Here is a 23586-nt window from a genome sequence, read left to right on the forward strand (position 1 = left end):
ATTTCTCTCGCAATGCATATCGGACCCCAGTTCCATAGGTGCAAAACCCAACACTATTGTCCATCCGACGTATGATATGCTAGCCACTAGTGGTTCCAGAGCCATACGAAGAAGCCAGAGGTAGAAGGGGGAAGCGAGGATCAACATCAGATGTGTGTATTTTTTTCCTCCCGATCTGCTCAGCTTGTACGCGGTTACTCCAATTGGATACCATGGGGCAAGGATAGCGACGATGATCATGAGCACACTTTGGAAGGTTTTCATTCCCTCTCAACCAATCACTTCCAGAAGAAGAAGCGCCCAGAAGATTACGAGTAGATTTCAAAATCGTAGCGCAAGACTCAAGCGCTATGGTGATGTGGCGATGTGGCGCTCACAACCCATAAGATCTTTTATTAAAAATCACGTTTTCAGATGAGTTACGTCTGATCACATGATTGTAATGACCAAGAATCTTCTCTGAAACAATCTCTTCATCACAAAGAACAAAAACACAAATCTCGTCTGGGGAAATATATCCCTGCGTATGTTAAATTCCAACCAAAATTCATTTAACCCTTACTCACTCACTCACAAAATCCTCGTCTCGCTCTTCGGCGCATAGAGCCATTACCAGAATAAGAGTTCCTCCAAAGGCCAAGGTATTCTCCTCGCACAAGTCGCAGAGTCTGTGTCCGTTGATCTTGTTACGGCCTTCATTGTCCTTCCCAACGCGGGCGATGAAATCATTATCCAATCACACACAGCATATGCGATGATACCTCTGGAATGACTTGCTGTGGATGGTCGTACGAGACATCTTTCTTGGCTTCCTCAGCATCTTCTCTGGGTGCGTAGAACGTGGTGAAAGTGAGCTTGGTGCACTTGGGGTTGAATCTAGCCATGATAAGTCTTTTCCACAGTTGCTTCTGCTCCATCAATGCCTTCGCTGTTTTGTCTGACGTGATGATCGCCCCGTCTGCGTGTTGGTTGTCCTATCGCCCAGAGTGTATCACCGTGTGCCTAAATCTTTCCTTCACTATTCCTGATCCTCTCCCTCTTGCTTCACTTATCCCGAGGATGTCCATTCTGCAGTTGTCTATCTCCTTTGCGACTTACGCCAGCTTGCAGGTTTGATGCATCGTATGCATGGTGCGTACATTCCACAGGCCAACTCTAACATTGAACCTTTTCCGTTGGTGACTGAAACTCGGCTCTCGCGATTCCGGTTCCCAGATGAGTATGGCCAACACCCGTCATTAGTTCAATTGCGTGGATTTCGTTGTTCTGCTGCCACAGCTTTGGTTTCTGGAGTAAATTTCTGTACAATTTAGTTTCTTACGGCTGCGGTTGTCAGCCCTACACCCAACCCTCAACCTGGAGGCCCAGGATGTCTAAGTTCGTCTGGCACCTTACCCTAGACCTGTCCAGCATGGTTGAACCTGCCGGAGGTATGAAAGCCCCCGCTGGCATAGCTGGCACAGCTCCAGGTGGTCCTAAAGGCACGCAAGCTACCACACCAACAGCAAGCAATGTTTCTGGCGTTATATTTGTTGACTTTCTTTTTCATTCTCGTTCTTGCTGTGAGGGTTCTCTTCCGGGTTCACAAGTCTCACACCCTCCACAAAACCCAACACTTCTAAATTCCAATTCCATGTCCCGTGGAAACAGTGGACGAATAGTTCAGCTACAAACTATCTCTCTCTCTTGTTTGGGGAAGACCTCAGCCTACTCTTCACTTCCTAACCCACACCAACCCCCCGCCCCCCCCCCCCCCACCTCTATTCTTTGCTACACTCTGTCGCCTAAAGCTACACTCTCCCTGACATGCCCTGTTCTCAGGAAATGTTCTCTGTGAATATCACCCAATTTATTTCTTCTTTTTATGTGTAACCCAGGCTCAACAAGGAATCAATAAAACAAGTACATTAACACGTAATATAATAAGGAGAATTTGTCTACAAATGTCTACCTTAAGCAATGTACGAGTGCCACACGGTGTCAAGTTCTTTATTTCACTCAAGTGGTATCAGTTACCTTGATTTCTTTAAAAGTTGCAGCATTGCTTTACGAATTACTGTGCTTCTCCAGCAGTAAATAACTGGATTAAGAAAAGAGTTTAACATGATAAAGGACCTATGTAAAATAGATGGCAATAACCTCTCTAACATTTTCTTGTTAGCTGGTAAAATAATAGATAATAATGCAGAAAGAAATCCAAGCATATAACACATAAATACTCCACCTAAAACAATACCGGTTGTTTTCCAAGCTTTCTTTTCTTCAAAAAAGTTTGCAGTGACCTCTTGGGAAGGTTGGGCAGATTTAATCTGAATCAAATGACGACGACAAACAAAATAAACCGATAAATGGCAGTAAATAATCACTAACAAACTAATGGCTGACAAGGTTTCAAATAACCTCGTAGATTCTACTAGTTCTGGTGAAACCTTATTAATGACGGTAAATATAACTGCAATAAGCCAGCTACATGCCACTGCTAGTGTTACGCGGAATTTGGTCACGATCGTGTGATATCGCAACGAATATTTCATCGCCACAAAACGATCTGCACTGATAAGAACCAAATGAAAAAGCGATGCAAGACAAAGGACGATCATGGCACTTTGCACCACGATAAATAAAGTACCATACACCGAAAGCGATCCACCTGCCAGCCGGAAAATCTCCACTGCGATGAACGCTGGCTGAGAAGTCAGTCCCATCGCCAAATCTGTTCCTGCCAAACTGGCCAGCAAAATGTTACCCCTAGTTTGAAGCCTTCGTTTGGTCTTGATCGCCATAATAACGAGTGCGTTCAGAAGGATAACCAGGGGACATGCTATCAAAAGTGTGACGATGGCCAGTACTTTAATCAAGTCGCCTATAAGGGCATAGTCCACATCAGGGGCAGTGGAATTGAAACAGAGATGTTCCGAAGAGCAGTCGTTGGCATTCATTTCAGTGCTCCCTTCTCCGGAATGTGGGGACGTGAGTTGACTAATATGATTACTGCTTGTGGACATGCGCTGGTTGCTGGTTGATCCTGAATTGACTCTGGCTTGGCAATACTGCGCAATGGAGGTTATGCACGGGAACGCTATGGGGACGAACAACAGTGATAAGCAAACCCATCGGCCCATATGCCTTTGTAGTCATGAGATGAAAACTTTTCTTAATCCTGATTTCAATTTAGGTGTACTGTCAATGTAGTGATTAAAAACCGGACAAACAGGCACCCATACAATTTAAAATTTATAAACAAAAAATTAAAGGAGCTTTCACCACCGAGAGAAATCTCACCGGAGCTCATAAAGGTCAGGTTTGATCTTTAGAAATATTAACAATTTACTCAGAACTCAGGACGTTGTTACGCTACTAAAACACAGAATTACACTAATGTAGTTGTGTGATGACAGCTGCACACCTGATGTTATTTCTGTTAATACTGCTACCGTAAATACTCGCTTCTGATTGGTTGGAGGGAGATCAGTTTATCCCAAATTGTATCGAAAGCAGAATGAATTGAATTTTAGTTGTATCTGCCGCATTTGAGCAAAAGACTCGCTTCTTGGTAATGAAAGCGAACATGTCTCAGATAAAACTTTCAGGTTTGCCGTTTCAGCCCAAGGATAAGCTTTTCGCGAGTAGCAGCAGTAAACAAAAACACGAAAATAACCGAAACTCGCCTCTGTTTCTCTGACTTACACTTGTATTTACGGTTGCCGTATTATTAAAAGGAAATCGGTCTTTTTTGGGTGCTTTAATTGTATGCTTTGACAGATCAATTGTATGCGTGAACAGATCGGCCTTTTTCTAATTTCCACTCGTGGCAATTACTGAAAAGTCCGGTTTCTAATTATTTCTCAAACAGACCGATTTCCAGGCACTCCGGTGGAAATTATTAAAACGTCCCATCTGTTCACGCATATTTTACTTATTCCTTGGCAACCTGTACAAATTTGACGCCCGTTATTTGTTTTGCAATATATGAAAGAATTTTCGCGAAAACCAAAACACTGTATGTTTCAAAATTGTATCAGAATTTAACAAACGAACAAGCAAAAGCGATCAAGACAAGAGAAGGAAGGGAGTGTGAGTGGTGACTGGCAACAGTCGGCAAAGTGGAGCATTTTTATGTTATTGATTTAGCAGGTTTTAATTAAGTTGTTATAATGTAATATGCAAATGATTCAATTGTACATTTAACAGCCATAACATTATCTAAAATGTAATCTATGTAAATCAAAGCTTTTAAAGCAGTAGAACTTTCCAATTTTGCAGAGCTTACAACAGAGTTCGGCAACATTGTTTCTGTGAAGTATGTATAAAATTGGTTTTACTTCAGTATGTTGTAGTCGTTCATTGCACATCATATATGGATACATCGTTCAAGTTCAATAATATTTGACACTGAAAATGATAGAAATAACTATCAGAAATTGTCAGAACAGAAGGCAACCAGATATCCCTGACTAGAATTAAAACACTTTCGCAGTATCGTGGCGTTATTGGTAGGGTGATTCGTTAGTTATTAGCAAAACTTGTGATCTGTCGAGGGACTTAAATTAATTCCTCTGTAAAATTACTTTCAGGAATTGTTTCCTTACTGAACGGATGCTTTCTGTTTCAATAAGGTTTGCACTGTAGTTAAAATGCCATTCCTCTCATCGATGAATGAACGTAATTGAATTCACGCTGAAGTATAGAATAATTCCCTTAGTACAGTTATCCCTTATTATCTTTACAGAGTCAAACGAGACCCCCCAGATACCATTTAAACTTAACATCCACATGAATTAGATTGTCGTGAAAAAAAATGTTTTTTTTAGTACTACTTTGGTCTTGCTCCAGCGCATCGGACGAGAGGGCAAAAATCGATGTTTTTAACACCGCTGAGTGTGATAGAATTTGGTTATTAGGAATGAAAGAAAGTTATATGCGATGTCTAAGGACAGAAAAAATTCATTCAATATCGAACCATATGCTTGCTTGTTCGTTTGTTTAATCCTGATTCAATTTTGAAACATAGCGTTTCGCTTTTCGCGAAAATTATTTGGGGGTCCGCTTAATAGAGGTTTCACTGTATTGCAAAGCTAATAACGGGTGTCAAATTTGGACAGGTTGCCAAGGAATTAGTAAAGGAAACCGGTCTGTTTGAGAAACATTTAGAAATTAATTGTATGCGTGAACAGATCGGACTGTATCAATGCATATATACAATTAATCCGTCCAAAGGAAGACCGATTTCCCTTAAATAATACGGCAACCGTAAATACAAGCTTATATCAGATCAGCTGAAGTGTAAGCGAAGCCAAGTTTCAGTTGTTTTCTTCGTGTTTTTTGTTTACTGCTGCTTCCCATAAGTAGCGTCTTGTTTGTCTTAAATGACAAACCTGGAAGTTTTATCATAGATATGTTCGCTTTCATACCAAGAAGTAAGTCCATTGCTCAAATGCGGCCGATACAACTTAAATTTAATTTTTCAGCTATCCATACAATTTGGGATAAATTGATCTACCTCCAACCAATCAGAAGTGCTTAAGGTGGCAGTATTAACAGAAATGACATCAGGTGTCCAGCTCTCGTCATACAACTACAAAACGTCCTGAGTTCTGATTAAATTGTTCATATTTGTAAAGATCAAATCCCGGATTTCATAAGCTCCGGTGAGAATTCTGTCAGGTGGCGAAAGCGCCTTGAAGTTTTTGTTAATAGATGTAAGATTGTGTGGATCCCTGTTTGTCCGTTTTTTAATCGCTGCGGTGACAATACACCTAAAATAAAATCAAGATTAGAAACTGATTTTCATCTCAAGACAACTAAAGCGTATGGGCCGACGGGTTTGCTTATCACTGTTGTTCGTCACCATAGGTAAGAGACCGAACAACGTTCCCGTGGATAACCTCCATCGCACAGTATTGCCAAGCCAGATATCAAATCAGGATCAACCAGCAACCAGCGCATGTCCACAAGCAGTGATCATACTAGTCAACTCACGTCCCTACATTCCGGAGAAGGGAGCACTGAAATGAATGCCACTGACTGCTCTTCGGAACATCTCTGTTTCAAATTCTACTGCCCCTGATGTGGACTATGCCCTTATAGGCGACTTGATTAAAGTACTGGCCATCGTCATACTTTTGATAGCATGCCCTCTGGTTATCCTTCTGAACGCACTTCTTATTATGGCGATCAAGACCAAACGAAGGCTTCAAACTAGGAGTAACATTTTGCTGGCCAGTTTGGGAGGAACAGATTTGGCGATGGGATTGACTTCCCAACCAGCGTTCATCGCAACAGAGATTTCTCGCCTGGCAGGTGGATTGCTTTCCGTGTATGGTACATTATATAGCATAACACCAAATGTCATTGTCGTCGTTTGCCTTGCATCAGTTTTTCATTTGGTTCTTATTACTGCAGATCGTTTTGTAGCGATGAAATGTTCGTTGCGATATCACACGATCGTGACCAAATTCCGCATAACAGTAGCAGTGGCATGTAGCTGGCTTATTGCAGTAACATTTAACGTCATTAATAGGGTTTCACCTGAACTAGTAGAATCTACGAGGTTATTTGAAACCTTGTCAGCCATTAGTTTATTAGTGATTATTTACTGTCATGGATCGGTTTATTTTGTTTGTCGTCGTCACTTGATTCAGATTAAATCTGCCCAACCTTTCCGAGAGATCACTGCAAAGTTTCTTGAAGAAAAGAAAGTTTGGATAACAACCGGTATTGTTATAGGTGGAGTATTTATGTGTTATATACTTGGATTACTGTCTGCATTATTATCCATAATTTTACCAGCTGACAAGAAAATGTTAGATAGGTTATTGCCATCTACTTTAGAAAGGTCTTTTATCATATTAAACTCTTTTCTTAATCCAGTTATTTCCTGCTGGAGAAGCACAGTACTTTGTAAAGCAATGCAAAACAGGTAAATGAAGTCACTTGAGTGAAACAAAGAATTTGACACCGTGTGGCACGCATACATTGCATAAGGTAGCCATTATTTGTCATTAGACAAAGTCTCTTTACTATGTTGCATGTTATTGTACGTGTTTTATTAATTCCTTGTAGAGACCTGGGTTATAAATAAAAAATAAGAAATAAATTGTTATTTAACCGCGGAGACCAAAGAGCAGGGCATGTCAAGGAGCTTAGGGTTAGGGAGGAAGGGAAATGAAGATTGGAAGGGACGTATAGCCTAGGGTCTTCCCCAAACAAGGGAGAGATGGAGAGTGAGAGCCGGTAGAAAGGGAACTTTTGTTATGAAACTAGGGAACTATTGTAATAAAAAGGGAACTTTTGTAACGCGACTAAGGATCTTTTGTAACAGTAAGGTACTTTCATAACCAAGTAGGGAACCGTTGTAACAATACTTTGTAGGTCAAATCTGCGCTTCTCCTGACTAGACATCGCGTTAGATTACACACGCTTTTGTTTCTTGCCGTGAAGGTAATAGTTCTCTTTGTTTTGATTTCTCAGTGACTGACATGCATACATACATAACTTTATTTTGACTCGAATTTAGAGGTTTCTAAAGAGATAATATCTTCGATGAAAATAAACATTGCAAATATAAAAACAAAAAGTACTACTACTAGCAATTATGTTTGGCTGCAATATATAAAATAAACAATTAGTGTAGTAATCAGCAATTATACCTGAAAGGTTTTTATGAGACGTTTAAAAGCAGTTAAATTAGGTTCCATTCTAAAGTTCTAAGGTAGAGAGTTCCAAGTTTTGCAAGCAAAATACTTAAAAGAGTGAAGGCCATACGAAGACCAATCGCACCTTTGGTCTTTTTGAGATGTAGATGGACCTCCAGATCTTCTTAAGACGGACGAAAGTCAATTCTGGCTTTCGAGATTCTGTTCTTCAGATCTTTTATACCTCCTACTTCCTTGCAGACCGTTGCACCCAAGTATGTGAACTCGTGTACGTGTTCGATGTCTTGTCCATCCCCTTTGATCTTGCCATGGTTCTTTACATTAATCCTCATTACCTTGGTCTTTGGCTATTGTTCTTAGGTCCCACCCCTCCTGCCTCCTCCTGTAATCTTGCTGTTTTTTCCTGGATCTGCACTCTGTGGAGGACAGCAGTGCTACATCATCAGCAAGTTTAGGTCATCAAGTTTCGTTGTGAACCTGCAGCTGATCCCGCTCTCTCTCTCTCCATGGCCAACTGTTCTTCTCATTACCCAGTCTATGTATGACGATCAGGAATAAAAGTTCCGATATGTTACATCCTTGCTTGACACCAGTTCTAACATCAAACCGAGCACACGTTCTGTCTTGATCTTCTACCGCACACTGGAAATTTTCATAGGTTTTTGTCATTCTCACGATCCTCCCTAGGATACCATACTTCTTCATGATGATCCATAGGCTTTCGCTGTGAATAGAATCAAAATCTATGAAGTTCAGATAAACTGTCGCTTGCCATTCGTTAACCTTTTCACTGATATTCCACAATATGAGAATTTGCTCGATTGTTCCCGCTGCTTGCTCCTTCTTTCTCAGCAGACAGTCAATTCCGGATCTTATCCTGTCTATGAGAATCCTCGCCAATACTTTCCCTACGATGGACAGAAGGGTTATGCTCCGCCAGTTCTTCTATTCTTTAAAGTTTCTTTTCTTTGCATGAGGTCTACTCTGATGAAAAACCCTCTATTTTAGCTTACTGGGATCTTCGCATGCTCCCATGTCTTCTTCAACAGTTGATGTATCCTATTTGTTGAGAGCTCCATGTCTGCTTTCAGTAGTTCTGCCGTGATGGAATCAATTTCTGGTTCTTTCCCATTTTGTAACCGTCGAATTGCTACTTCACCTGCGCTTTGTGTAGGTTCAGTAGTGAAATATCTGCTATCATCTCATTGAATTCGCTTTCATTATCACCAGTTATTGAACTTGTTGATTCTTTTCTGTCAAGCACTTCCTTGACGTGTTCTGTCCATCTTAGCTGTACTTCTTCTTCTCCATTTACAAGGTTTCCGTTTTTATCCAGTACTGCTGTGTTCTGCCTATGTCTTTCATTGCCGATTGTCTTTGTTAGTCCATATAGGATCTTCTTCACCAGGTCCTAGGATTCTTCGCTGATCCATGGTTTCCTCTTTCTTGCTCTACCTAAGACTGCTTCTGCTGCTTCTGTGTACGCCTTCTCCATCATTTGACAGTTGCGCTCTGCCTCTTCATTTTCTGCCACTTCTGGCCCTTCATCTTCTAGCACTTGGTATCTGTTTCTCAAAGTGATGGTATACGTTCTCCGATTGTCTTCATTCTTCAACTTGACTGTATCGTATTTAACTCTAACACTCCGAGGCTTGTTCGGTTGCTTTCTCAGTCTCAGTTTGATTCTCGAGCAGACAAGATAATGATCGCTTCCGATGTCCTCAGACCTGTATACTCTGGTGTCCTTCACTGAATTCCTGAATCGTTTATTGACTAGTATGTGGTCTATGTGATTCTGGTCGCTCGATCTGGAGCTACCCACGTCTCCTTATGCAAGTTCTTGTGAGGAAACGGTGTTCCTGTCATGACTATTTCGTTCATGTCACATAATCTGCACATTCTATCCCCATTATCGTTCCTTACTCCCAGCCCAAGCTTGCCCATTATCCTTTCATAATTTCGGTTGTAGTCTCCGACTTTGGCGTTCATGTCTCCAATGACAAGAAGCATGTCATGCATGTTTCTGTTATCCAGTACCCCCTGTATTTTTAGGTAGAGCTCATCCTTCACTTCTTCATCTGCATCTACTGTGGGTGCATAGATGTGAGCAACGGTCAGCTTGATATGTTTGGAGAAGTACTTGGCTTTAATAATGCATTCACTCACTGGAGTTATGTGTTGGACGCGAGCGAACCATTTTTACAGTTATATACAACGTTTGCAACAAAGGTGCAAAGGTCACGGCTTGTATGGATGGTGCTCTATTTTCAAGTTCAAGGGACTTGAAACTTAACTTGTTAAAACCTTGTCCTTAAGTTAAATCGACAGACTAGAGATTATCGCACGGGTTGGTTATGGGCATAGTCAGTAAAATATACAGTAGAACCCCGATAACTCGAACTCGGATAACTCGAACTCCCCCGCTAACTCAAACCAAGTCTCATTTCCCTTGGATTTGACCTCACTTTTCAGTCATTTTAACTCGGTTAACTCGAACTCGGATAACTCGAATTCCCCGCTAACTCGAACTAAATCAGTTTCGTTTCCCTTGATCAAAGTCTTCCCCGATAACTCGAATTCTGGTTCATGTAACTCACCACGGATGTCATCTCATTATCTTTTGTTGTCATGTAATCGGTAAAAACACTCAAAACTAGCACCACAGCAATTTGATTTTAACTAGTGCAATTGCAACCGACCGTTCACATATTTGACAGTCATCGCTCGATCTTGTGAGCCATACCGGATGAAACAGTACTACAACGCAGAACGTTATGAAAGGTACACAGGCATTTCTGACGCGATAAGTTTTATTTGCACTCAGTACTGTATACTGAAGTGCTGAAAAATCAGTGAAATATCAATTATTAACATGGCAAGTTGGATATGCAATCGACCCCGATAACTCGAACCCCCGCTAACTCGAACTGTTTTTCGTTTCCCTTCAGAGTTCGAGTTACCGGGGTTCTACTGTAGTTCGATTTGCGCATAGAGGGGCTGGACACTAGCTGACACCGAGCTGCGCAGACTTTGATTTTCAGCTACACAGGCTTGATTCCGGATAGCGTAGACGATATTTTCGACCTGCAGGGACTTGAAACTAAATTGCAAAGACCTTGTCCTTAAGTTAAATATACAGGCTAAAGATTATCGCACGCGTTGGTTATGTGCATAGTCCGTATAAAATAGGTCGTTTTGGACTTAAAGGGGCTGGACACTTGCTGACACGGAGCTGCGCAGGGTTTGATTTTGACCTGCATAGGCTAGATTCCGAATAGCGTAGATGATGATATTATCGAGTTCTACTGACTTGAAACTAAATTGCAAAGACCTTGTCCCTAAGTCAAATCGAAAGGCTAAAGATTATCGCACGCGTTTGTTATGTGCTTTCTCAGGGTGCGTTCCTTTGGGATGTTCCGGATCAGGATATATGTATATATATATTTTAGATTTGGATCATGGGGCATCAAACGACGAATCCATTCTGGACAAGGAGTCGTTGGTTTCTTGGATGACCGATGATCCGAGTGACCCTGGATCATTGATCCTGATTGGGATCCTTCCAAAGAAAAGCATCCTCAGTCAACGTGGTAATTTCTTGTGTCGGTGTCAACCCATGGAAGAGATTATATTTAGCTGTTTCAAGAATCAGGAACAAAATCAATCAAACTGAATCTTTATTGAATAACTTGAGCTCATCTATCTATTACGTGCCTCGGTACATGCACCCATGAAGTTTAACAACAAGAGATCGTGGTCTCTTGCAATAACCTAAGACAAAAATGTATTTGAAAATCGTGACAAACTTAAACAAACTGATGCTCCTCGCAGAGCAGACTCTGTGTCAACTTTACTTATTAGTCTTTACATTATTCTCAAACTTTACTTTTTCTATAATCGTTGCTTGATCAGTGTATTACTCCACAGCTAAAACTTGTCCTTTTGGACTAAATATAACTGATCGAAATGCAGGCAGTTGTTGAAAGTACCTTCAACAGTCATGGAGCGTCTGTGGAGATTTACTGTGGAAGCAATAAAAATAACAATGGTGAGAAACCAAAACTTCTGTAATCCGACAAGTCCTTCTGGTGTGATCGTCTGTGTGAGGGTAGTTCTCCAAATAACAGTTGTTTGTGGACAGACGCTTCGCTAATCTGAGCGGAAGTCATTATCACAGTCCAGTTAGAAGTGTTTGACAGTCGCTGGTGTCATCAGTCTGGTCCGTTGACACTGAGTGGTCAGTTGAGCCACTGGCTATAAAACTTGAGTGTAAAGTTGTTTAAAATACTGTGGCTAGTTAATCAGTCTCGCCAATGTAGGAGACTGGCGGTAAATACTACCGTACTGTTAGCAGAAGAATGACTGAACACAGCAAACGAGAGACAAAAAGGGGCGATGTCAACAATCTCATTTCTGAACATCATCAACCTACACGGCTGTGCAATGGTAATGGTAAAATCATGGCTAAATGTGAGTTTTAACGGACCGGATTCGTAACGCCATCGACTGACAAAAACCTCTTACTTGCCTCTGAAGATAACTTTTACGAAACGTCAGTCACCAACAGCAGATCTTTTTAAAACTACCACTCCTGGATTCAAACCAATTATACTACATTTAATCTTACAAATTACCAAAAAAAGGTAGAAGAAATTCAAGACTAACTGTCACCCTGTAAACCAGTTAATATCTATAGAACGTTTCCACTCACGCAGCCAGCAGTCATGTAAATATTTATTGGAACAAAAGAAAGTACACGAGAAAAGAAGATGGTTTGGGACATCAACATGGCCGCCGTTTCCTTCTTTTGAGGCGCCAATAAGGCTGCCGTAATGTCATTTAAAACACTCGATTTTGAACAGAAAAAAGGAGAAATGTTTGTTTGCTTGTCTGTCTGTTTGTCTGGTTGTTGCTTTCTACTAAAACTGATGCTTACGTTTCTGTACTCCATCAATTTTGTGTTCAAGCGGTTACCAAAGTCAGGATGCACTTTGGCAAAATTATCCACCTGAAAAACAAAGATATAAATGACTTAAGTATTTGTTCATCCGTTAATTGCTCATGCAAGTACTCAAGTGAAGATGAAAAATTTTTAAAAGTCTCAATTTTCTCCTGCACTGGTGAGAAAAATGCAGCAAAACCAGTAAATCATACACCATATTTTCTGTTTTAGTAAAACGTGGGATACAGTATTATTGCTGGTTAAAAAGTGGAGAAAAAGTACCGGAAATAATTTCTCTGTTTCTTCGTTGCTGCCCTTTTAAACTTTCACATGTCTTCCTTTAGAGTGTCCAATGCTCGACAGAGTTTCCGAGAAGTTGTGTTTTCGGTCGAAGCCGTCTTAGGAAGAAAATTTGTGGTTTGTTTTTCATAGATGAATACTTACAGCTCGTTTCTGTATGAACTCCTTGGCGTCCTTCAGATGACCTGCAATGCTGCTCACCAACCGCTCTTTGGCGTCTTTATCCAATACTTTGTCCCAGAAAAGGGTGACCTGAGGATTCAGTGTAAGCTTATAAAGTCAAACAGTTCAGCAAAACTTAAATAACTGAATGTGCACTGCAGAAATCTTTCAGATAAGCAAGAGCTCAGTATTTTGGAATAGACACTACAGGTGTCGCAGTGACTGACATTAGTTCTGCCGTATTCCATGTAATACAAAGCTACAGGTTTTTTATCCATCCTTAGGTTATTAAGTCTCCTTTATAGCAATTTGCGACGCTTTGTTTTACTGAGCCATTCTTGTCTGTCACTGACCATGGTGTGACTGCTTGGCTGGCAAAACCTATGCTATTTAGGTGCCATGCGTCTTAATACAATGGATACATTATCCTCCTCTAGGTGACCACTGTTATCTTCAATATTTCTTATACGAAAACTACTAAAACTATAACTATAATCAGGACTCATGATAATATTAAAAACTGAGTTTAACACTGGCTTAAAAAACGTTGAAACAAACGTTTTGTACATCAGTACTTGAGGTCGTTCTTCTTTTCTGACTTTTGCTTTTATGTGCAATTCAGAAATAAAAGGGTCAGTTTTTATTTTATTCTCTACTCTTAGAAGAAAAGAACTAAGTAACCATAGCGATTATCTCACCTGAGAGAAGTTATCTTCATCGCCCGACTCGTAGCGCTGGCAATCGCCAGATACCTACAGAAGTACAACAGAAATTCAATGAATAAAACCTGAGATACCAATGAAATAGCATACCCTAATCATACCAATTAACAACTTGTATGTAAATAAATTGAACGCCAAAGTATCAGGAAAGAAGATAAAAAGAGGCGGTGATTAGGGCTCAAAAGTGCAAACATTGGTACCTATTGGTGGGCATTTTTTTACCTGGAATTTGTGCGCTGAATACTTCATGTCGTCTTTGGGTCCACTGAAGCTGTTGGGGTAGTAGTTAGGACAGCCATCTGAAAAGAGTTCAGAATAAAATCATTAAATGTAAGACTTTCGCACAAATTTTGAGATCAGCCGTACCGTTTATTTTGTTACATGTAGTATGGTGGTCTTCGAAATGACCATAGTGGCGTTCACATAGATAACTATCACTTGCAAGAAAGGTGTATTAAAGCTGCTTTCTCACTAACCCTTTCATGCAAATAAAAATTGATAAACAATGTAACTTACCTTGGTTATCAAAGGTCTGTGGTCCATCCCTCTGGTAGTTGGAGACTCTGGTCTTGTAAGGACAATTCACAGGCAGCTGTAGGTAGTTGGTTCCCAGTCGGTGAAGGTGAGTGTCATGGTACGAGAAGAGTCGACCCTGAGATGAAATAAATTGGACGGTATGACGTTCAAATACTAACAAAATGGAGTGATTAATGATGATGACGAGAAAGGGGATAACAGGAAAGCGCTATGTTAACCTGAAGCATCTTATCTGGAGATGGCTCAATTCCAGGAACCATTGCCGCAGGGTTAAAAGCGCTCTGCTCAATCTGTGCAAAATAGTTGGACGGGTTTTCGTCAAGTACCATCTTTCCAACTTGTATCAGCGGATAATCAGAATGTGGCCAGATCTGTAATTAATGAAACAAGAGAAACATTATTCCAACCCACAAATAGTCGCTTTATTTAGGTAAAAGTCAATTAACGACGAAGCTCTGTGTAAAGACCTATTAGACCTTTAGCAAAATTGAAAATATCTACATCACACACAGAAGTTGAATGTGCATAAAATTATTGGGCAATGTTTTCATGAAAAGGGAAATAAAAAATGGAAAAGGCTTAGGTCTTCACAGCTCCTCCTCGAGCTTCAAGGTGCCGAAAACCACGTATGATGTAATACGGTAGAAGAGAAGACGTTTTCTACGTTCTCTTAAATCGCAATGTTACCTTGGTCAAATCAAATGGATTCCAGCGGAACTTTTCAGCCTGTTCAAACGTCATGACCTGGATGTACATAGTCCAAGACGGCTGAAAAGGACGGACGAAAAGCGTTCTTGTAAATGAAAACAACAACAACAACAGCAACAACAACAACAACAACAACAACAAAATTATCTTAATTTCAGATGTATATAAACACTGGTAAACTTACTGGTTTTTTATTAGCAATGGCATTGTACAGCATCCTGTTGTTGTAGTCTGGATCAGAACCTGCCAGCCTTTCTGCTTTGTCTGCGGGCAGGTTTTTTATTCCTTCATCGGTCTGCGAATGATATTTCAAATACGTTTAAAATGATGAAGGCATTTAAAACTTTATAACTACATACCTTTTAGCTCAGTAAAGGTATACTGAGGATACTGCATGTTAAATTAATGAAATGGTTTCTTGGAAGCCAGGATGAGCTGCAGGATTAAACTTTATTCTGGACACTCAACGAACAATGACGTTGAATACATCGAAGGGTCGATTAATCTTACTTCTACTATTTTTTGACACATTAATGGACAATTTAAGTATTGTCCAAGGCGATTGCAATCAAGATTGTATTTAGCTTAAGTCAGTGCATGAAACAAATTGCCTTATACCTTGAGATGGAACTTGCAGTAGACAGCCTCTCCCTTGGCATTCACCATTTTAAAGGTGTGACTTCCATATCCATTCATGTGCTGATAACCGTCAGGAATTCCACGATCACTGAACAAGAAGCACACTTGATGGGTGGTCTCAGGACGCAGTGTGATGAAATCCCAGAACATGTCAGGATCCTAGCACAACGAAAGGCTTTTAGTGGATTGATTTCGGTTCTTTGAGTTCTTTGTGCAATATATTTCTGTCATGTGCTCTTGGAAAACATGGTATATTCTTAATATTATTACAGAATGCTGTGACAACGTTAACTTACTTTCAAATGGGTCACAGGATTCCTCTTCTGAGTGTGAATGAAGCTGGGAAACTGAGTATCAGAAAGAAACACCAAAACAATGTTATAGAGCCAAAAATGTTATGAAAAACATTATGAAATGCTCTAGCTTTCAAGACAACCAAACACTTGTGTACTTACGAAGATTGGGTCCCTGATAAAGAAGATAGGAGTGTTGTTTCCAACAAGATCCCAGTTTCCTTCATCAGTATAGAACTTTATGGCAAAGCCACGTGGGTCACGGGCAGTGTCAGCACTACCAGACTCGCCACCTAAAGATTAAAGCAGAAACCTCTTTGAATCTGAAGCCAAAAATATGTTGAAGTACCATCCAAATATTGACTGTTTTCCTTAATGAACGTTTAACAAGATAATGATCTGAGCAACAACCATAATAATCCTTTATTGAAACACGATCTTGTTTTAGGCAACAGGTTTGCTTATGGGGTCGTGTATCTAGCCAAACATTAATATGACATAGTTGAAAAGAAGAAATAAGCTGTTTCAAGTAGTCCAGATACAAACAAACACACTAAAATCTGAGGGAATTTGTTACGAGAGGAATTCAACTACTCTTTAGATATGGATAACTATGGATAACAGGGTTTTTTGTATAATAAACCCAAGCACACTGACCAACAGTAGAGAACCGAACCACGCAAGGGGTCGTCTTTCCAATTTTTTCGAAGATCTTGGCCTTGCAATACTTGGTGATGTCATGAGTGACCTCAAAGTATCCAAATGCTCCACCTCCCTTGGCATGCACCACTCTCTCTGGGATTCTTTCCCTGTCAAAATGACTCATCTCATCCAGAAACTGGGCGTCCTGTAGCAGGATGGGCCCCCTGGGTCCAGCTGTCATGGTGGCCGTCTTTGTGTCGATGGGACACCCAGTTCCAGTGGTGAGGACATCAGGTTTCTTGTTAGAAAAAAGAAAAAGAAAAACCCCGACTTCATTTCCACGTGTCAGAATTTAATTGAGATTAGACTCGATTACAACAAGTTAACCTTTCAAGCAGTGGTAATCAAGGCATCCAAATTTCCTCAGCAAACAAAACAACACACTTCTTCTTAGTGGGTATTATTTCTGTAGCTTTTCATACATCGTTTTATTAACGTGTAGAAATATCGATTTCCGTTGATCACTGATCTGAATGTCTGAAGACTGGATCTGTTTCGGTCAAAAGCCACTCTACGCACTTATGTATCAGCTTCCTTGGGACGACAAAAGATCACCCTGCAGCAACAATGTATCTCAACTTCGCATCATTTAAGCCAAAAAACGTTTGATGAGAGAACAATCAATCGTGGAGTTTTCCATGCTTTTCCTCCAACGAGAAACACAATTTATAGCAGCTTCCTTCTTTGGAAAATAAAAAGTTAGATTGCGCAAATTTACATCCCAACGAACAGCTGTGAAAATCTCCACTGATTTTGCCCGCTATAGCGTGCATGGCTTTTTTGCTTGGGATTTTTCTGACGTTACCTAACCACAATTTATTGTAACGCTTGCCCCCCGCCTCCGGCATGCTTTTTGTGAAAATTGGCAATTTTGGGGTCTGATGTTTTCGTGAGTTTGTGACGGATTCTTATCGAACTTCGCATATTTACTAAGTTCGGCCTGAAACATTGATCTATGGAGGTAATCTTTTGTTTATTTGAAAAATACAAAGCTGTTGGTATTTCGGGACATCGTGAAACTGGTTCATTACAAGTAGCCACATGTACTGGGGTGTAAATAACTGTTCTAAGTTACGGTTCGTGATTGACGTTTTTAAGACCTTTTATACACTCTTTCGCAATTCAGTACTTCTTGAAACATGTCTTGTGTTTTAACTCTCCGAGGGTGAAATATTATGACTCAGCACAGTTTCTGGGAGTTAATAAGAACAAATATGGTTTATACGGCTGTTTAATAAACGTGGTCCGCTACAACATAATAAAACTTTTCAAGTTGTCTCCCTTTCCCTTTAACTAAAAACATTTAATTTACACTCTTTTATGCATCGTTGTCCAAGAGTGCGTGTTGCGCTGTTAGCCAGTTACATGATGTCGTTAAACGTTTTGGATCGCTGGTCAATTCTTCGTTCTTCTTCGCTTTCAATACATTTTATACGGTAGTTCACGTTTTGCACACAAATAACACGTATTTCACAGTATCTCACGAGAACCACCTTAAGGGCTGAAAAAGTACGTAATGGTTACCTAGAGAAAATTCATCGCATTTTGCTCGGGCTAAATTGATATCTGTGATTAACATATAATCATATTAACACTAGCCTACTCGTCTCTTGTTTGCATGTAAATTAGAACGTGCTCGCATGTTGTAAACAGATCTGCAAGTCACGAACATAATTTCTTAATCAGTGATTGAATATTTGGTATAGAAAATCTTAACAAAAAAATCTCTTTTACGAAGAGCGACTTTTGCAAAACATTCCGGCACTAGGTATTAAACACGGACCCTCGCTTGTTGACAGAAACTAAAGTACATGTAAATATGAAGTTCGTGCAGCTATGATCACGAGATCTCCAAATATATCTCACGATGATAACCTATTATATCAAACCGAGACACAGGCTGCATGCATGCTGTATTGGATGACATTCTTGAAAGGCAATCACAAATTCGCTCTCGTGTTTAAATCATTCGCATGGTAAGAGAAAGACCTCTTCAACTCCTTGAACCTCTACTGATCCAATTGCACTGCGAAGCAACGGCTTGACACCAAGGGGCGGGGGGGGGGGGGAGGAGGAGGGGTGAGGAGAAGGTACATTTTACGATTTCACTCCCGGTTTCCGCCAGTTCCAAAGTGGTTCCCACCTTTTGGTGGTTTTTTTTTCTTTTGCAACATACTGCACAATCTTCCAAAACTTCCCCCTATTCCCCTAAGCTCCCGTCATCTTCGGAATCCCGGTTCCCGCCTCCTTTACTCCCAGGTTCCCGCCCCCCAATCCCCTCCCGCACGAAAAAACCTGCAGGCGTATGAAAAACAAGGGCGTTTTAATTGAATCGTTTCGTCGTCGGTGGACGAGGTTCTGAAATAGCCTTATCCTCGTTAATAAAACCGATTGGCTAGTCTTACTCGAAACAAACTGAACGTTTTTGTGTTACCGTCAGGTTGTTACCGTACCTCAAACCATCTTGAGCAACAACTTGCGCAACTGTTCTTATGTCGACAGTTCATATATTCCTCCGAGAAAATTCACGAAATTCGCAACATCCCATGGCGACCGTGATACATCTCGCTTGTCGATGCAGAAAAGAATGTTTGCCATGCGCAAGTTGGTGTTTTTCTGCCTTAAGCAGTACACACTCGTCGAAATCGGGCTGAACGCAAACTCACGCTAAGCGCGTATATACCCAGCGACGCGCGCTAGCAAACGATGCTGGCACCATCCCGACAGATTAAAAAACGTTCTACAAACCTCTTTTGCCTCAGAATACTTGCTCAGCTGTTCTGATGCTTCTGTTCTGTTCGCCATCGTGCGTCTACAAAGAAGACAATTCCCTAAAGCTCTTTCGTCAACCTCGCACTCCGTAGAATTCGTAAGACGAAATAAGGGATCGATATTTACTGAAAGCCAGATGATTGGTTAACACCAGATACGTCATATTGTTTATCCCTAAATACGAACTGTGCTATATTTGTGTTGTCACGGATGATATGAGACTCAGAGCTGACATCAAGGTCTAGAAGGTTTTTATTTATTTTTAACAAATATACGCCACTTGAACTCTCTCTTCTTACGGCTTTCTTAACACGCTGGATCGGAGTGAAGCAAACGTGGCTTGTAAAAAACGATACCAAGTTTGTGAAGTGTGACCCGCGGTTATGGCTGATACCCGTGACACCTGTTATTTACTTTCCCTTAGCTGTCGCCTACCCACAAAAAACAGTTTCACTGATGAATTTTTACACCTTTTTTGCCTTAAATTTTTTTCTGTATTTCAACTTCAAGAACCTTAAGTCTCATCATCCCCCATGATCCGTAAAAAAGGCAAGTATGACCTAATTTCCGTTACGTAAATAAATAACAAAGAAGTCTGCCATAAAATGTAAATGATGTAGAAATGTGAATGCTCAGAAGCCATGAGACGAACTTTTCATTTTTATGTGTCAACCGTGAATGATGAAGTACAAATTTCATCTCAGTCAATTATCTTGGCGGTCACGCTCTTTTGATTTTCACTGCATTCTGCAATCAAAGGAGTCATCCGACTTTTGAAAAGGAATGCTCGCTTTAATTTTCCTTTTAATGTCATGTCGTGCCATGAGACAAACCTTTCATTTTTATGTGTCAACAGTGAATGATGAAGTACAAATGTAAAATATATAAGTCAGTGACAAAAAACCGGCACTTTTATCGACTAAGTACAAATTTCATTTCAGTCAATTATCTTGGCGGTCACGCTCTTTTGATTTTCACTGCATTCTGCAATCAGATCAGTCATCCGACTTTTGAAAAGGAATGCTCGCTTTAATTTTCCTTTTAATGCGAGAAAAGTGTAAAAGTGTAAAGGTGTCCCCTTCTTAAGGCTCTAGAGCATTGTTCCCGGGTACCATAAAAAAGCGACACAGGGAAACAATCATTGTTTCTACAAACTATTCATTCCATTGTGAAGGGAAGTTTTAGAACAATTCTCACAGAATGGGAATATAATACAAGTATGTATCTTTATCAATCTTATCCACCGGATAAAATATTTCTGTCTGTCAATATAAGAAATCTCAGACGTATTCATTTCTCTAAATCAATGCAGGGGTGATATTGCTCAGGTATTCATAGCCAGAGGGATGTGCGTCATCAACAAAACAAAGCCGATGCAGCACCATATAGTTAAATGGAAATTTTTTTCCAAGGGCTTTTGGCTTCAAGTTGCTGAGAAAAATATTTTTTGCAACTCAAAATAAGAATCACACAGTTCTTTTCTTCATTCGTAACCCTTGTCTTCTTAACTAGGTCATAATAGTTTAAGGATAGATATGTTGTTAATTCACATCACCTCAAAGTCTTTTCTAGTTTCTTAAACAATCAACTTGATATTGGCTTCTGTATTTCCTTGTGACGTCACAGAACAACCAAATTTCATATTCTTGGGTGTTCAATAAGATTTCCGGAAACCAATATTATCACGCACCAGAAATAAGCTTTTTTCCCCATTTAAAAACGGAAATGTCGGATTTTCAAGTGTAAATTCCACTGTAGTACTCTAGTATATCGCGCTTGCTCCAAGAGCTTAATATTGGCACTGGAAAGGTTTGTAAAGTGAACCTCTTCGCCTCCCAGATAGTTGTAATGAGCTCTGTAATCATTCTAAGACCACAGTCTCAACTGAACCTGGCTAATAACAGCCTTAAAACTGACAAGGACATGCTAAATAACATTGTTGGCCCAGTCGGCAGGTCAATATACATATTTGTAATCCGGGTTTGAAATTTTACGCGCCGTCTCATTTTAATATAACTCAATATCAAATCGTATTTTTAAGTTGCGCAATTTTGTATTGACGGTTGGAATTAGATGAATTCTTGCGTTTGTGCATTTTGCCTCTTGTTAAAAGAGACACACTTGAGAGGTAAAATAACCATTTCTGTATATAACTACTTTACTAGACGTTGATTTGTAATGTTGCGTGATTAACCAAGAAATTCAGGGGCTTACGTCATATAAGTTATATAACTGCGTGGGAAGTGTTTCGTCAAGAAGTGTTGCTTGAACGAGACAAATTTATATCAAATTTGTAAGAAAATAATTATTAGCAAGTACTAGAAATCTTTCGTAACCGAAGTAGAGAATAAAATCTTGACAATTATTCAAACATATTCCACACGCGCTTCCTGATCTTTTTTTCACAAGCATTTACAAAACAACAAGGCGTACATACGTTTAATTGTTATTCTCCTTAATACAGACAGAAAATGACTCTATCTGGAAATGTCACCTTTCGTTCCAAGCAAATTATTGTTCATCAAATTTTCTTTCATTGCTTGTAAGATGGCAGAACATTTAGCGACCAAAGATACTTTTATTTTGTCGCGAAAGAAGAATGATACTAAGAACAACAAAATGACGTAGTTTGTTGTGCGCCTTTCACACAAGAGCAATTTTGCGTTGTGAGCATTTGAAATTCTTTCGATAACGTTAGCTCAATAATCATTCGAATACGATTTGAAACGCCAAACCTAAAATTTTAGTCCTGTAAACTATGCGCGAGAAAGTGTGTTTAGCTAAACAATAGTCGTTAAATGTATACATAACTAGTGTCGAGAAAAAGAATAAAGGAAAAAATAATAAACAAAAACAATCTCAGATTTCAAAATTGACGTCTAGCAGGATAAAACTCCCCCTACCTTCTGGTTCTTTGCAAATTCGTCAAGTTGCTCCGACGCTTTGGTTCGATTCGACATTTTGTCGCAGGTGCAAGGGATACCGAGGTGTGAACGCTTTGGAGGAGAAAGCGAAATGTATACAAAGTGGTAACCGCAAACTGCTGAGTCACCGAATTGACGCATGCGTAACGCTGACGGTCTAATTATCGAGCGATATTGTGCTTATCTCATGCTACTTTTCTTGTTCTTACTTCCCGTTCACGTGGCCAGTCACGCATTGGAGTGGTGGAAAGACTTTTAAGTGCTGTTTAGAAAATTATATAAGATGAATAATTTAAAAGGAAGTCAAAAATCGAACCTTCAAAATGTGCAGAGTAAATAGCCGTTTTTTAGCAAGATACAAATTAACTCTTGAAGTTATTGTCCAGAATGGGTTCACAGCAGAGCAGTATGCGGATGTAGACACTTTGTCATTCGAGGCGACTTATCTTAAGGATAAACAAACATGGTTAATATAATAAGCGTTCATTCAAGTAAAAAACGTGAGTAACCATTCACCATGCCAAGGGTCCCCAAGTATTTTTAGTTCAGTGAAATGTGTCATTTATTTCCCCTATCAGAACTTTGTTTGACAATATTCTGCATGCTTGAAGGTGATAAGTTTCGAGTTCATTTTGTCTCAGTGGCCATTTGATTTCACTTGATTTTTTTGTGTGTATTAGTATCAATCCTCGTGTGATAAGGTTTTAAGATAATTGAACTTGAAAACGTGCTAAATTTATTTTTTACTGTAAAATGGAAATTTAATACTGAAAAAATCCTTACAAGGATGCTGCAGGCTTTTAATTTCATGCACACTTTGGGTTCAGACACCAGTAAAACGTGACTAACGCATCAAAACAAAACCTATAGCTCGATATCGTAAATGACACATTATGCCGGTTGTACCAATATCGAGTAATTTCAACGAGCATGAAACGTGCACCAGTGTGCACGCTTCTTAAAAAAAAATAAAAACGAGATCAAAACTTCCATTTAAGGACGTTCGCGCTGATTGTTCCTGCGCATCCTTATTGCGCACGCAAATTCACAAGCCACGCCATGCATGAGAGCGCGCGCTAAGTAATAAAATAGAAAATGATAGGGCAGATGGCCATCGCTATAGCTTTGCCTGGATTTAAAGATCTTGGACGTTCGGTGACCTCTATTTTTCTTTTGATGGATTATTTTCTCTACCGATTTTCAACGTTTAGCGAAAAAATGAAGAAAATC

At 39.9% G+C, this 23586-nt stretch overlaps 2 protein-coding genes and 1 pseudogene across 3 annotated transcripts; 1 reads left to right on the top strand and 2 right to left on the bottom strand.

Annotated features, from left to right (window-relative positions):
* Window positions 1-38: 38 nt before the first annotated feature.
* Window positions 39-5639, bottom strand: LOC145478963 (melanocortin receptor 4-like). Its single transcript, XM_081457177.1, has one exon. It carries the CDS (start codon window positions 3120-3122, stop codon window positions 2013-2015), a length of 1110 nt encoding a protein of 369 aa, XP_081313303.1. The 5' UTR covers window positions 3123-5639; the 3' UTR covers window positions 39-2012.
* Window positions 5640-5772: 133 nt separating this feature from the next.
* On the top strand, window positions 5773-6923 carry LOC145472212 (histamine H2 receptor-like; annotated as a pseudogene).
* A 2967-nt stretch (window positions 6924-9890) lies between these two features.
* On the bottom strand, window positions 9891-22474 carry LOC145478964 (catalase-like). Of its 2 annotated transcripts, none has more exons than XM_081457180.1 (14): window positions 19409-19580; window positions 16616-16898; window positions 16121-16251; window positions 15962-16012; window positions 15645-15824; window positions 15211-15321; window positions 15006-15086; window positions 14537-14689; window positions 14298-14433; window positions 14004-14080; window positions 13758-13811; window positions 13042-13149; window positions 12592-12663; window positions 9891-11677 (listed from the first exon to the last, which is right to left on the bottom strand). In XM_081457180.1, exons 1-14 carry the CDS (start codon window positions 19463-19465, stop codon window positions 11675-11677), a joined length of 1497 nt encoding a protein of 498 aa, XP_081313306.1. In that variant the 5' UTR covers window positions 19466-19580; the 3' UTR covers window positions 9891-11674. The 2 variants fall into 2 exon arrangements, with proteins under 2 accessions (XP_081313306.1, XP_081313305.1); XM_081457179.1 differs by lacking the exon at window positions 19409-19580 and adding an exon at window positions 22336-22474 and having other exon boundaries at window positions 11151-11677.
* Between the last annotated feature and the right edge of the window lie 1112 nt (window positions 22475-23586).

This window comes from Orbicella franksi, chromosome 2 (assembly GCF_964199315.1).
Source record: "Orbicella franksi chromosome 2, jaOrbFran1.1, whole genome shotgun sequence".
NCBI lineage: Eukaryota > Metazoa > Cnidaria > Anthozoa > Scleractinia > Merulinidae > Orbicella > Orbicella franksi.

What these genes read in the sequence shown, in the direction of transcription:
- LOC145478963 (XM_081457177.1), bottom strand. Translation starts at nt 3,122, where the DNA reads ATGGGCCGATGGGTTTGCTTATCACTGTTGTTCGTCCCCATAGCGTTC.
- LOC145478964 (XM_081457180.1), bottom strand. Translation starts at nt 19,465, where the DNA reads ATGGCGAACAGAACAGAAGCATCAGAACAGCTGAGCAAGTATTCTGAG. An exon ending in GGTTCGGTTCTCTACTGTTG is followed by an intron (nt 16,252 to 16,615) that starts GTCAGTGTGCTT and finishes TTTAATCTTTAG; the next exon opens with GTGGCGAGTCTGGTAGTGCT. An exon ending in ATGAAGATAACTTCTCTCAG is followed by an intron (nt 13,150 to 13,757) that starts GTGAGATAATCG and finishes CTGAATCCTCAG; the next exon opens with GTCACCCTTTTCTGGGACAA.